Below are 14,311 nucleotides of genomic sequence, written 5' to 3' on the forward strand. Positions count from 1 at the left end.
TGGAATGGACCAATTTGACGAGTTCTTTAACTTATTCCAACTTTTTAACTCCCACAAATGTAGAATGCGAAAAAGAGAATACATTTGTTTACATTGCGCGGTTGCAAAGGCACATACGAAACCCATACACATCAGCTTCATCTCATCTGAGGAAAGGTGGGAAAAAAATACTGAAATTATAGGAACTTGACAGAGTATAGTTATTTTTTTTTTGGATATACAGTCTCTATAATCGTTTTCAATCCGTTTATTTAAATACGTTTCCAACAATTATACAAGAACAATTGGAAGTTACGCAGAAACCCAAGCTACAATCTTTTCTTGCTATTTATATTGCATATGTGCTATAGAGTAAAATTTGGTCTAGACACTATTCAAGATTTCGTTGATTTGTGGATATTATACTCTCTTTATATCTCATTTTATCAAGAGAAAGTTGCATAACATTATTACAAATGAACACCGAAATATAACGCATCAAATGCCGAAGAATGTATACAAACTAGAACGGTTGTTGAGGGGGCCTTTGATTCTGTTTCAATAGAGGTTTTGTCAGACAAATTACACTCTCGGGGTCTGCCGCCTCTATTGAATAATATGTTATATAACTTGCTTTGTGAGAAACATTTGAACTTTCCTCACGGAGATTCGGCAGTAAGTCGGTTCTCTTACATGGGCCTCCCCCAGGGCTCATGTTTAAGCCCCCTTTTGTACAACTTCTATGTAAGCGACATCGACAATTGCCTTACACAAAATTGCAGCCTAAGACAACTTGCAGATGATGGAGTGGTGTCTGTCGTAGGATCTAACGAATCCGACTTGCAAGGACCCTTACAAGATACTTTGAACAATTTTTCAACCTGGGCCATTGGGCTAGGGATCGAATTCTCCACGGAGAAAACAGAGATGGTGGTTTTTTCTAGGAAGCATAGACCAGCAAAACCAAAGCTTCAACTTTTGGGTAAACCGATCACTCATGCTATGTCATTCAAGTATCTTGGGGTCTGGTTCGACTCCAAATGTACTTGGGGGGCCCATATTAGGTATCTGAGTAAAAAATGCCAACAAAGAATAAACTTTCTCCGTACAATTACCGGCACCTGGTGGGGAGCCCATCCCGAAGATCTTATAACAACACTGAGAGAACAACTATTCTCTCAGTGATGGAGTATGGCAGTTTCTGTTTTCAATCAGCTGCCAAAACACACTTCATTAAACTCGAGCGAATTCAGTATCTTTGTCTCCGTATCGCGTTGGGATGTATGCCCTCAACGCATACCATGAGTCTCGAGGTTTTGGCAGGCATACTCCCACTAAAAGATCGCTTCAATTTATTATCTCTTTGGTTTTTCATCCGGTGTAAGGTTATGAACCCATTGGTGATCGGAAATTTTGAGCAGCTGATCGAGCTAAATTTTCACTCCGGATTCATGAGTTCATATCATGAATTCATCTCCATGCAGGTTGATCCTTCTTCGTATATTCCCAACCGTGTTTGTTTCCCTGACTACATCAATTCCTCTGTGCATTTTGATCTGTCCATGAAGCAAGATATCCATGGATATTCAGATTACCAACGATCGAGGATCGCTCCAACGATCTTCGATGAAAAGTATGGGGGTATCAATTGTGATAATATGTACTTTACTGATGGGTCCACTATAAACGAGTCCACAGGATTTGGAGTGTTCAACGAATTTTTTAGCACCTCACACAGTCTTCAGAATCCTTGCTCAGTGTATATTGCTGAATTGGCAGCAATTCATTGGGCGCTGGACAGCGTCGCCTCACGACCTGTTGAACACTATTACATTGTAACGGATAGTCTTAGCTCTGTCGAAGCTATCCGTTCAGTGAGGCCGGAAAAGCACTCGCCGTACTTCCTTGAGAGAATACGAAAAATTTTGAGTGCTTTATCCAGACGCTGTTATGTCATTACCTTTGTCTGGGTCCCTTCACATTGCTCAATTCCGGGTAATGAGAGGGCTGACTCATTAGCAAAGGTAGGTGCGATTGAGGGCGACATTTATCAGCGTCAAATCGCCTTCAATGAATTTTATTCTTTGGTCCGTAAAAATACCATCGCTAATTGGCAACGCAAATGGAATGAAGATGAATTGGGCCGGTGGTTTCACTCAATTTCCCCTAAGGTTAGCCTCAAACCGTGGTTCAAAAGTCTGTACTTGAGTCGGGACTTTATTCGCACCTTCTCCCGACTCATGTCCAATCACTGTTCGTTAGATGCGCTTCTCTTTCGTTTCAATCTTGCCAGCAGCAATCTCTGTGTTTGTGGCCAAGGTTACCACGACATCGAGCACGTTGTTTGGTCGTGCGAGGTGTATCTTGTTGCCAGATCGAATTTAGAAAACTCCCTTCGGACCCGAGGTAGACAGCCCAATGTACCGGTGAGAGATGTGTTGGCTCGGTTAGACCTCGATTACATGTTCCTAATATATGTTTTCCTTAAAACTATCGATCTTCGTGTGTGATTGTCCGTACACCCTTATCCTCTCCTTTTTTTTCCTTCGCGAGCGACTGTTTCCCTTCTGACTAACTATAGAATAAGCTGAAATGTATATACATAATAGATATAATAATAGATTTAAGAATTGAGTATGATGAGCGTGAGTGTGAATGCGAGTGTGAACATTGTACAATATCCTTATATCCCCTCCTTTTCCAAAAGAAACTATGTCACCCTTCTAATCTCGAGTCGACCGCGAGTAATCGGTTTCCTACTTTATTAACCCTAGATTTAAGGAAACATGTTGATATATACTAATAAAAGTATAGCTAAGAGTTCGGCTCCTTTAAACCTATGTAACTGAGCCTGTAAAAAAAAAAAAAAAAAAAAAATAGAACGGTTGTATCCAATACATGGTCGCATTGTTATTGTAGGACTACGAAACAGCTGGATTTAATTCGAATATTAAACCAGAGATCGAAATGTTCGCCGATCTGAGAGGAAAAACATCCGTTTTCACCCCAGGGGAAAAATAACTAAGAATATAGGGGACGAGAGAATGTTATATGCTCACTTCGATTCTCGCGAGAAATTCAATGCCGATTTTTATTTTTCGTTGAGTTATGATTGCCGAAAAATGGTTTCGTTTTTAGGGACTCCTTGATGCCAATAATGGCTTTTCACGTCTTCAGTACAGCTGAAAACATTGCATGAAAACATGCGGCAACATTGGGTTTCATCGTGAAGTGAACGAGGGATGGATTAATAGTTGTACAATTCAGACGCTGTCCAAGTGCAGATCGTTTGGACGCTGTCCAAACAGGCTAACGTTGGTAAAGTTAGCTTTGATTTTTCGCTCCATATTTTCAGTACGAAATGAGAGACGAAAAAGCATTCTCGTTGAATTTCAGAGATAGAGATTTTCCTCATCTCTTTCTCTCTGAAAAAGAATTTTCGGTGAAAGGGAAGAGAGGAAAATTTCAACAATACACGGTTCATCGAAAACTAGATTGATTGACTGAATAGGGTAGGGCGGGGCTAGTTGGTCATTTTTGAATAAATTTGGCTATAACTTTGTAGTATGAAGTTTTGCGTTAGAATGTTATGTACCACAATGAAGCTTACCTTTTACCCTTTCAATGAAAAATAACCAGAGAATCATTTTACCTTTATTTAACGTCTTTATATTTCAGAATAAATTGACCAACTAACCCCACACACGGGGTAACTTGGTCAATAATAGCCATGTTCTTTTTGAGCAGCGTTTTTCCATACAATAGATTAAGTTTCCTTCAATATAAATTAATTAATTAAATAAAAACAAATACAGTTAACAAATATCATGTCAAGTAAAACAACAAATTAATGAAAATTTCAAATTATCATCGTTGTTGGAAGTTAGTCAAGCAATCTTTTCTAGCGATTTCGTCTTTCTTCCACTTTGTGACGCACCAGAGATGCCAGGTTTGAAGACATTTGATTTCGTGAACACATTATGAAATATTTGAAGACATTTCAGTATGATAGCGTACGTGGATTTTTAAAAAGATATTATTTCCATGAAATTCTAACTATTGGCCGAAAATGTCTTCAAAAAAAAGTAGGGCTTTAGTCTCAACGAACGAAGCAGTCTGAATGCATGTTGTCTCTAGAAGACATCAGTTCATTTGCGCTCGAAAATTCGAATTGCATTTCTATTATTTTGGGCCTATACTATACAATAGATTAACCTAGATCTTTCAAACGATCACTTCACAAATCAAAGGTTTTCCGGTTACATACCTTTTCTACAATTAGTTTCATGGATATGGTTTGAGTTACAACCAATACTTCAAAGCAGAAATAAACAAATAGAGTTATCACAGTTTCGTTTTTGTTTGAAGGACTTTCCTCCGATATTATACCATGTCTACCATGTATACCATGTACCATGTCATGACTTTTGAAAAAAATCACCTGGCATCCCTGCGGCACACAACCGGTTTCTTGCTTGCATTTGTTTTGATGACATCTGTACCGTTCGCCCCAAAGTATATAGAAATAACCTCCAGGTATGCTACATTACTTGATGCATTATTGTGAGTTCTGAAATTCTATGTGAGCGTTTATTATTTTTAATGAAAATTTAACAGCAAAACATATAAATTTCATAATTATATTGTAAGTGGTTCGAGCGGTGGTTGGTATCAGGTTGTATTGTTTCAAATGCACTGGGATTAGCAGTAAAACATATGCTTTCTATATTTGTTTATAGCGTAATGAAACGCGCAATATTTGTTTATTTGTTCATAGCGTAATGAAACGCGGCATACCTGAAAAATGTTATATGCGTTGCTCTCAAACGGACAATTTGTGTAACCAACTAGCCCCTCTATATATGAAGGAGAATATTCATGAAAATTCAATGAAAATAATTTCAAAAGCGATTTCGTATAACATTTGAAACTAATACATACAATAAACTTTTGTTTTACCATGGAATCGATTTTTTTCATGATTATTTACCATTTTCAGAACAAATTTTATAATGCGCAAATCCTGAATGATTTTTGGAAAATCCGGCATCATGTTCATATTTTTTAACCTAATTAATAAAAAGTTTTTTCGATTTGCTAATTTTATTGCAACAGCAATTCGCTTTTTTCATCCATAGATCGCTTTTTTTTTGGACGCTCAGATTCTGAGATATCGTCACTGACCAACTTACCCCTATGACCAACTAGCCCCGCCCTACCCTACTTATCGCGCAGCCGAGCGAGAATTTCGATGTCTGTATTAAACATTTTCGATGTTATCGTAGGAAGGAATGAAATATAATGATTAACTCTTTAGTACAATTTGTTGGTGGCCCTAATGCTTGAGTTTTTCGTAGCTTGCTCGTAGCCTCGTTTTTTGAATCATTTTATGAATCTTGAATGTTGTTATTATAGTTTGTACATTAGTTGCTAGTTATTGACGACATGGATAGGTAAACACAGAAAAGCACAAAAAAATTATAAAAAAATCGATCATCGAATTTCGTTCGCAGTGTAGTTAATAGTAATTAACGTTATCATAATTCATAAAAAACATGACATGTTTTCCTCATTTCGCACCATTACAGAAAGTAATATCGAAAGTTCATCGTTTGTCGGCTAACCACGAATCGATCCAATGTTTGACTTCATCAAAATTGGCCTGGCCAACCAGGCCATGTTGTATCGATCGAAAAAGGTAGTAATCGGACGGAGCAATATCTGGAGAATACGGTGGGTGGGATAGAACCTCCCATTTCAACGTTTCCAAGTATGTTTTGACCGGTTTAGCGACATGCGGCCCAGCATTGTCATGCTGCAAAATAACTTTATCGTGTCTTTGCTCGCATTGTTGCCGTTTTTCCTTCAGAAACTACTGAACCGTTCGACATGAAAATTGGTATGTAGGGGTTTTTGGGGTCGGGGAAGGTTCTTATGATAGTTCGAGACCCCTCCCCCCTCTCCAAGGGGGAGGGGGTCTGCCATACAAATAAAACACAAATTTTTGCATTACTCGAGAATTATTCAAGCAAATGAAACGAAATTTGGCATGTTGAGGTTTTAGGGGGCAAGAAACGTTTCTATGATAAATAGATACTCCTCCCCCTCTCTTAGGGGGGACTGCCATACAAATGAAACACAAATTTCAGCATTACTCATACAAATTTAATCATACAAATGAAACCAAATTAAGCATATGGAGGTTTTAGGATGTCAGTGCACCCGTGGCCGAGTGGTTAGCGTCTCACATTATCATGCCGGGTGTTCGGGTTAGATTCCCGTTCTGGCCGGAGGATTTTTCGTCAGAGAAATTTCCTTCGATTTGCACTGTGGTCACGCGTATTCTAGAGCTTGCCCCTCGGAATACATTGAAGGCGTGTTATTTGGCTTAAGAAATCTCAACTAAGTATTAATAAATGACGCTAGTTAATGCATTCGTTGAGACGGCAAAAGTTCCACAGAGAACGTTAACGCCATTCAAGAAGAAGAAGAAGGTTTTAGGATGCAATAAATGTTTCTATGGTGGATAGGCACTCTTCCCCCTCTCGTTGGGGGGGCTGCCATACAAACGAAACACAAATTTCTGCATTACGCGAGAATTATTCAAGCAAATGAAACGAAATTTGGCATGTTGAGGTTTTAGGGTGCAATAAATGATTCTATGGTGGCTAGATACGTCTGCCCCCTTTTCTAGGGGGAGAGGAGGCGGTCAGCTAGTGATGCACAAAACACATTTCTCAAACAATTCGTGATTGTATTTAGCGAAATATAACGAGCGTGTGAAATTGGTGGATTCCGAATATTTCTACACATACAGCCATTCCATGTCAAACCGATGTAGTGGTTCAAATATTTTCGTGAAAAGTGGTAATTTTGTGGTCCGAAATATCATTTTTCCCTTTTTTCCAAAAATTTATAACTATCGAACTACTGAACCGATTCAAATGATCGACATATCGAATTAAAGGCAATGAACTATTCTTTTTTGAAAAAATATTACGCTTGCAAAACAATTGAATTTCGTTTTCATAATTATTGATTGTATTTGTTTTTTATAGTTTACATGGACTCGGGGCCAAGAGCACTATATTTTTTAAATATTTTTTTCTTGAAAGCTGAGGATTTTTTACATAACATATCCAAAAATCAAAGAGGTGTTTTTTTTCGTTTTGAAGTTATGTTTTTTCAAACGTAACCGATGGTTCAAAAAATCAATTTTCCCCTTTTTTCCGTATTGAAGGATTCTTAACTTTTGAAATACTACCGATTCAGATGATCGACATATAAAAAAAGATTTCACTTGTTTTTTTTTTTGGAATTGGATTTTGTTTTCATAATTATGAATAGTATTTGTTTTTTTTGTAGTCTCTATGGTTTCAGGACCACGGTCACTATATATTTTTTATATTTATTCTTGAAGGTTGAAGTTTTGTTTAGATAACACACTCGAGAAATAGGTGAATTTTTTTCTATTTTTGAGTCATGATTTTTCAAAGTTTGAATATTTTGGTTGCGATAGCTAAATGGACAGAAAATATGAACATAGAAAATCCAATTTGTTGGCAAGTGTAATATATTTTTCAAAAATTACTAGCTCATTAGCTTCAATTTGATGTGTCGATTATTTATATTGTTCCAGTAGTTCAACAGTAGTTCAAAAGTTTTGTTTTTTTTTAAAGTCATTTTTGGAAAGAAAAAAAAAAGGTGGGAACAATTTATTTTTGAACCATCCTAATATGGAAATGGGCACCCTAGTGAAAAAGTAAAAAAAAACACGTGTCACATATTTTGCGATGAAGAATAACATTACCACTCTTTACGAAAATCTGAGAACCCTTGTATCGATTTGGCATGGAATGGCTGTATACTTAATAGAGAAGAGTGTGTATATGTGTGTATATGATATGAATAATATGAGCTGTATTCATTAAGAAACGAAAATATTGTTCATATATTGATTAATTCTTTGATTGATTGTCTGCACTCGATGGGGACAATTTTCACACTTTTAGCTTGAAGATGACTTACTTTTTTCACTCAGATCATCCGAGAGATTTTTCTCATCGTTATTGAAAATACGGGAAGCATGATGATTTCTCTCGAGAGATTTATTTCAGCTGGCCATATAGTATTTATTATTGGTCAGTTAGGCCTAACGTGTGCTCAGTTCTTGGCGTTCGTGGTGCAGCCGTATCACCACACTCGTGCAGGTTTTTTTGTACAAGAGTTGAAAAACAAATCGCTCCTGCTCCAAACAACTTCTCGAAGATCATCGGTTCCTTATTACTCGCACAAGGTATAGAGATGTTCCGCAAATAACGCCTCTTTCGCTTCTGTGAAAATATTTCGATGGTAATTTCTCTTAATGTTATTTTTCCAACTTGAGATATACAACTTCTCGATTACATTGTATTTATCTTGCAGTTTGTACGTAGGATATCTCTCCCTTGTTAACATTATTGAAACATTTTCTCTGATTAGTTCTTGGAACTATAATATATTTCCGTAAATAATTTATATTATGAAAGTTTCACCCCCTTTTTGTGCCTAGATGAAGCAATCAAACATACTTTACAATATGGTTGACAATGTGAAATTGATAGCCTTTACCTATTCGTGAAAAATAAATAAGTAACCAAACTACTGCCCCATTGCCGTAGAAAACGGTCAGATTTTCAAAAAAAGCCTACGCAAAATGGTGCAAAAGTTACTTTTTTTTATAAAAAGTCGAAACATTATATAATGCAAAAAAAAACTATTATTAAATATTGAAAAATAATGTTGTCAAAAATATACTTGCTCGACGCAATTTCAATGAATCATATGTTTGTTCGGAAAGTTCATGCAATTTTCTAAGATAAAAAAAACCAAAACATTTTTTATAGGTAGACATACATTTATTTAATTATATGTGCACCGCTATCTTTCAACTCCGGTGAATTTTATTCGGGTAAACAGGATTCAAATTCTCACTTCTATCCTATTTAATGTAGGACGTACATGATCTCAAGCTATGTAGAGGAATGCGACAGAAGCATAGTTGTTCACCTAGTACTACAATGATGAAACATTGTTAGGTGAATACCACGTGATGACATGACGAAATGATAATTCGCTTTTAGCTTACGACAGTTTGCATGAAGTCACATCCTCTACGAAACTAACCGTTGATTTAGCCCATGTTTAATATTTATGCTTTACGATGGTGATTGCAACACACAAAGATCAAATACATGACTAACACGGTTGCGTGCTGTTACTTCTGGTGCATGAATAGTACCATCATCACGTGCACGTTGATTGAAGATCCTGGATCCTTCATCTTAGTCCCAGAACTACATACCACTCGGAAACTGTTCCAAATAACCTTGTCTCTTCAAAGACTCACGCTAGTTCCTCTTTTTCTGTGTCAATTTTTACGATCGCCATCAACTCACTTTGAGCGTATTATGATGCTTGGTTAGACCCCAGCTGAAACGCTTCGGCTAATTGACTAAGTGGTCTGTAACTTGAAATCAAGTTGACGACGCAAACGACACATCAAAGTCACCTCTTTCATAATCTGTGCTGAGATGAGACCGAGCATCTCGTGATGGATGCGCTGAGCCTTTCCTTTTCATCACGAAGTACGTAAATAAATAAAGACAAGAAGATTTGTCGACTTGCGTTGGCTCCGTTTTGCGAGTGGCATTCGCCTGACAAACAGATTGGAAAGCCGAAGACGATGCATAATTGTGGGAAATCTTACGATTGGGTCGCAATTATTTGGATTTGACGGTTCGGCAGATCAACAATACCGGGAATTGTTATCCGCAAAACAACTGCGATATCATACAGTCGATAAATTTTTCCCCGATGGTATTCGATAATTTACCATAAAGCTGCGTGCTTTATGCGAATTTATGCAATCGCTGGCGTAAGATACCTCGAAACAGGCGTGAAGACGCGTAATCGACGCAGCGTTGCAACGGCTCTGCCGAAGACCACAATAAACGGGGCCATAAAGCGCGCCTTTGGATGGAGGATTGGTGTATCATTGATTGCAATCCTATCTTGGCAACCGACGAGCCTGTCAGACGAACAACAACAACAACCACAAAAGTGGGCATTTTAGCAACTAACTGATTTATTAACTTCGATATGGCAAGTGAATCCGCACAAGGGAATGCACACAAACGCGCGAAAGTTTACTAACGAGTAGGTAATAATTTCAAATTTTCCCATTAATCGCTAGCAAAAACTCACCACCCCCTTTCAAAAATTCCATTTATCGCTATCTCTCTTTATCTCTATGCATTCTCTCTTATCTCTTTTTGTAGGACGCCTCAATCAATGACCTCGACCGTGACAAGCGAAAAATTCCGGCTGATCACAAGTTCGAAGCGAAAAACGCCATCCTCGGATTTGTGTTCGGAGTGAGTATTCAAAGAAAAGAAAACCAAAAACATAACAAAAAAAGAGAGATAACTGGCCCTGAGCAAGAATTGAAACAACCGACAGAATTAGCGGACTTGGATATGGGTAACGGGGAACCATTGCTAACACCGACTAAAAGTACCAATTCAACATGACAGCTGCCACGACCCATCGACTCTATCCGTTTGATGAACTAACACATCACTTACTATGCTAATTAATATGTTGGTGAATCTGTTTGTTTGTGGTGTTGATTGGTGGAGGATGGTTTCGGATGATGCAAAACAAAAAAAAAAAACACAGACAGATAGACGAAAAACAAAAGTGTTTGGACTAGGCTCTGACCTAGCCCGAAACAATATGATTGCGCGAGAGTTTAGTAATATCAACAGAATACCAGTTATGGGTAGTTTCGGCGGATCACACCAATGTGTAACCTGATTTGAACAAGTTAGTAATCGTTTCGATCTGCCTTTGAAATTCGACAATCCAAATTTGAATCAAATTTTGTATTACTTCAATGTTTTGATGACCTGTTTCCTGAATCATTCAAGTTCAGTTTATGTTTATTGGTTGAAATTTCTTTACCAAAACAGTGCTTGTTCTTGACGGTATACTCGATTATCCATTGTTCCATTTATTCTGTTTCTTCTAAGTTACCTAATTTTTTCTTAAACTTGCTACTCCTTAGATGATTTTTGTTCCAAATTTCTTATCATTCAACAAATTTGTATCATATGTCTCTATCCATTTTCATCAATAATATCGTTCTTCGATGCAATACATCACGAATGCGTTCATTTAATCACTTTAAACGATATCTTTGAATCATTAAACATTTTAGTAGAAACATTCATTTTTTCGTCGTGAATTTTTTGCTCTTTCGTTTCATATTTTAGTCTTTTTGTACGCTATTTTAAAGTGAGATTTCATTGAGAACAATATCATGTGGAGGCGATCTGGCGTAGTGGTAACATCCATGCCTCTCACGCTAAAGGTCACGAGTTCAATTCTCACTCCCGACATTCTTCCAAAAATGGAAGTAAAAGTGACGAACCAGCCAAATGAGTTGAAAGTCACTATAATACAGATAAAAAAAAAAAAAAAACAATATCATTTTACATGTTTGTCTAATTAGTTTTTTTTCATTTTTTATTTCTTAACACCACATTACATGTTTGATAGTTTATATTCAACTATCTTAATTTTTTTCGCTGATGATATACTATCTCATCTGTTCATTACTCATTACTCATTCACTTATTTCATATACTAAAAATAAAGTTTTATCAATATTATTATTCACATATAGCATTCGAATCATGAAAACTTACCTCAGAGATGTTCATTTCATAAAGTGGACATCTATTTTTGGTGGGAACCCGTTTTTTCCTTAGCAAGTACGTGAGCTTGGCTTGTACTATTGTACATTTAGACGGGTCCATGTGGATTAAAACATTTTTTTTTGCAATATCACAAACAGAATAGCTTCAATTTGATAAAAATAGGTACAACGCTTCAACCTACTTCTTCCAATTCTACTAGTCCCTTTCTGCACACACACGTTTCCTCAACCTTATTCATAAATTTGAACGCCACAGTCTGCGATTTTTTCTTTGAAAGCTCCTCGCAACTGCATTTCTTGCATATTCATTCTGAAACATAATGTTTCTTTTTAAATTACATTTTCCGAGTTTTAATTCTGAACCATCGAAGAACAAGTGTGCAATTGATAAAAAGAACAGTTCTTCTAAAATTCTCTTCGTACTTTCCTGATTTTCGAATTGTATGCTTTTACGTTTTGCGATTGTCACAAAGAGGATTCTTCTGGACAATCGAGAAAAGCACAGATCCTCAATGGACAATATTTTGAGTGAGTGTGAGTGTGATTTGGTTTGCAGCGGTAATGTAACCATTATTCTCACAAAAGGTTACCGTTGCATCTTCACTAAGTGCTCCCTCGCACTAAGAGTAAGAGAGAGCCCATAGCAACATACTTTTTCTGAGATTCAAACAGAACTAGTATATTTTTCGATTATTAAATTTTTAACGGATCAAAATAACATTCATTCATTATTTGTAAGTTGCATCATCTACGCATTTGACGAGTACTTATAAGTTCCGATATAAAAGAAATCTCCAGAAAGTATCAGACGCTTTTGACCAGTGCAACAGTGGGTATGACTAGAGCGTCATTAGCGTCAAGATATTTCTATGTTGAGTACGCTTCATGCTGTAGTAGCGGGACTTTTGGATCTCTCTTACTTTTTTCGCTATAACCAGCTATAATGTGTGCTGCAAAAGAGAACTTGTGAAACGCAAGAATTTGTCGTGAACATTGTTGCTGCCATTTTTAAAATCAAATAAAGTTCCCGCTGGACTGCAATTGGCATCTCTTTCTAGTTTGTCTTGAGATGGATTTCGTTTTGATTTCACATTCGTTTATGATATTTCTCTCGTGATTTGTATGTGTAGTCGTTCTTTTTTAACTAAATTGGCATGAATGTAGTTATCATCCGGTAGTGTCATTCTGAAACACCCAATCGATCGAATATATTTGTGAATTTTCTACTATCAGCTACTGTTTTCACTCGATTTTCTTCGTCATTAAATGAATTATTCCTCCAAAATCTGGAATTAAGATCACGACTAGAAATTCCCTACTCTTTGTTCTTTTGGGTGCTCCTTCATATTGTTTTACTTCCTATTTTTTATCACTCTATTCTTTTGCGCCCTGTTCTTTCTCTTTTTTCCATTCCATATACATTCCTATTATTTTCTTTCTATTTTTTTCTTCTGATTTTTTTTATCATGATTGTGCCACCTATTCTTTTCCGTCTTCTCATCTTTGTTCTTCTTATTCTTTTTCCTATTCCTATTCTTTCTTATTCTTTTTCTTTTTATTCATTTTCTTCCTATCAATTTATTCTATCTTATTCAGTATTTTTCTTTTCGTTTTCTTTCTTTTTTTTCTATCTATTTTTTTTCTTTCAACATTTTTTTTTTATTAGTTTTCTGTCTATTCTTTTTCTTCCTAGTTTTTTGTCCATACTTCTTCTTTCTTTCCTATTATTTTTGCTTCTATTTTTTTCTTCATATTATTTTTCTTCATATTCACATATAGCATTCGAATCATGAAAACTTACCTCTGGGATGTTCATTTTATAAGGTGAACATCTATGTTTGGTTGGTTCTTCTTTTTCTTTCGATTATCTTATTCTTTTTCTTTCTATTATTTTTATCAATTTTTTCTATTCCATTTTCTGTTTAATTCCCTAGTGAACATTTCTAATTTATTTTAAGTATCCTATGTTTCCGTAATCGCTTGTGCCCCTCTCCGTCCTGTCTGTTCCGCATCACGCCATAGAGTCTGCTGTGTTTTATCAATTGATTCAGCTCTGATACCAGGTAATGGTAACAGTCCGTAACTGCCGTCTACTCCCGGGTTGCTTCTTCTCCCTCGAGTTTAACGAGTTTGAAGCGGTCCCTATTGTATTTTGACAAAACATATTTCTTTTTTGATGATGGTTCCTCTGTTCATTTTGTTGTGCTCATCCAAACCGCCATTACCTTATTGATCGATTTTACTTTTAATTCTCATGCTATAATAATACATATCATTCAGTTTTTCCATCGATACTAAATTCAAAGTCGCAAAATAATAATCACTTTATTCGTATAAATTTTGGTAAAAATATTCCTTGCCAATGTATTTATTTTCTCCGAAGATCACTCAAGAGAGATTAAATAATATGAATAATTTCCTAAACATACTATTTTTTTCATTTTAACGTAGGACTATGTCTTTCATTTCTGTACCGCGGTGTAAGTTTGAAGTTCCGAAAACGAAACTGTGATGCTTAGAGAGCAAGGTTTTGAACGTTCATAACTCTTTGCCGGCTGAACAGAGTGGTAT

At 36.3% G+C, this 14,311-nt stretch overlaps 1 protein-coding gene across 6 annotated transcripts in view; it reads left to right on the top strand.

Annotated features, from left to right (window-relative positions):
• LOC129762354 (uncharacterized) overlaps nucleotides 1–14,311 on the top strand; it is a 47,260-nt gene that overhangs the window by 11,458 nt on the left and 21,491 nt on the right. For 5 of the 6 annotated variants that reach the window (XM_055760564.1, XM_055760563.1, XM_055760562.1 and 2 more), the window contains one exon: nucleotides 10,299–10,394. The exons of the other annotated variant lie outside the window; for it this stretch is intronic. In XM_055760564.1, the coding sequence (XP_055616539.1) occupies nucleotides 10,299–10,394 (96 nt within the window). The remainder of the gene's footprint in view (nucleotides 1–10,298; nucleotides 10,395–14,311) is intronic. 6 annotated transcript variants of the gene reach the window in all.

This window comes from Toxorhynchites rutilus, chromosome 1, assembly GCF_029784135.1.
Source record: "Toxorhynchites rutilus septentrionalis strain SRP chromosome 1, ASM2978413v1, whole genome shotgun sequence".
Classification (NCBI taxonomy): Eukaryota; Metazoa; Arthropoda; class Insecta; order Diptera; family Culicidae; genus Toxorhynchites; species Toxorhynchites rutilus.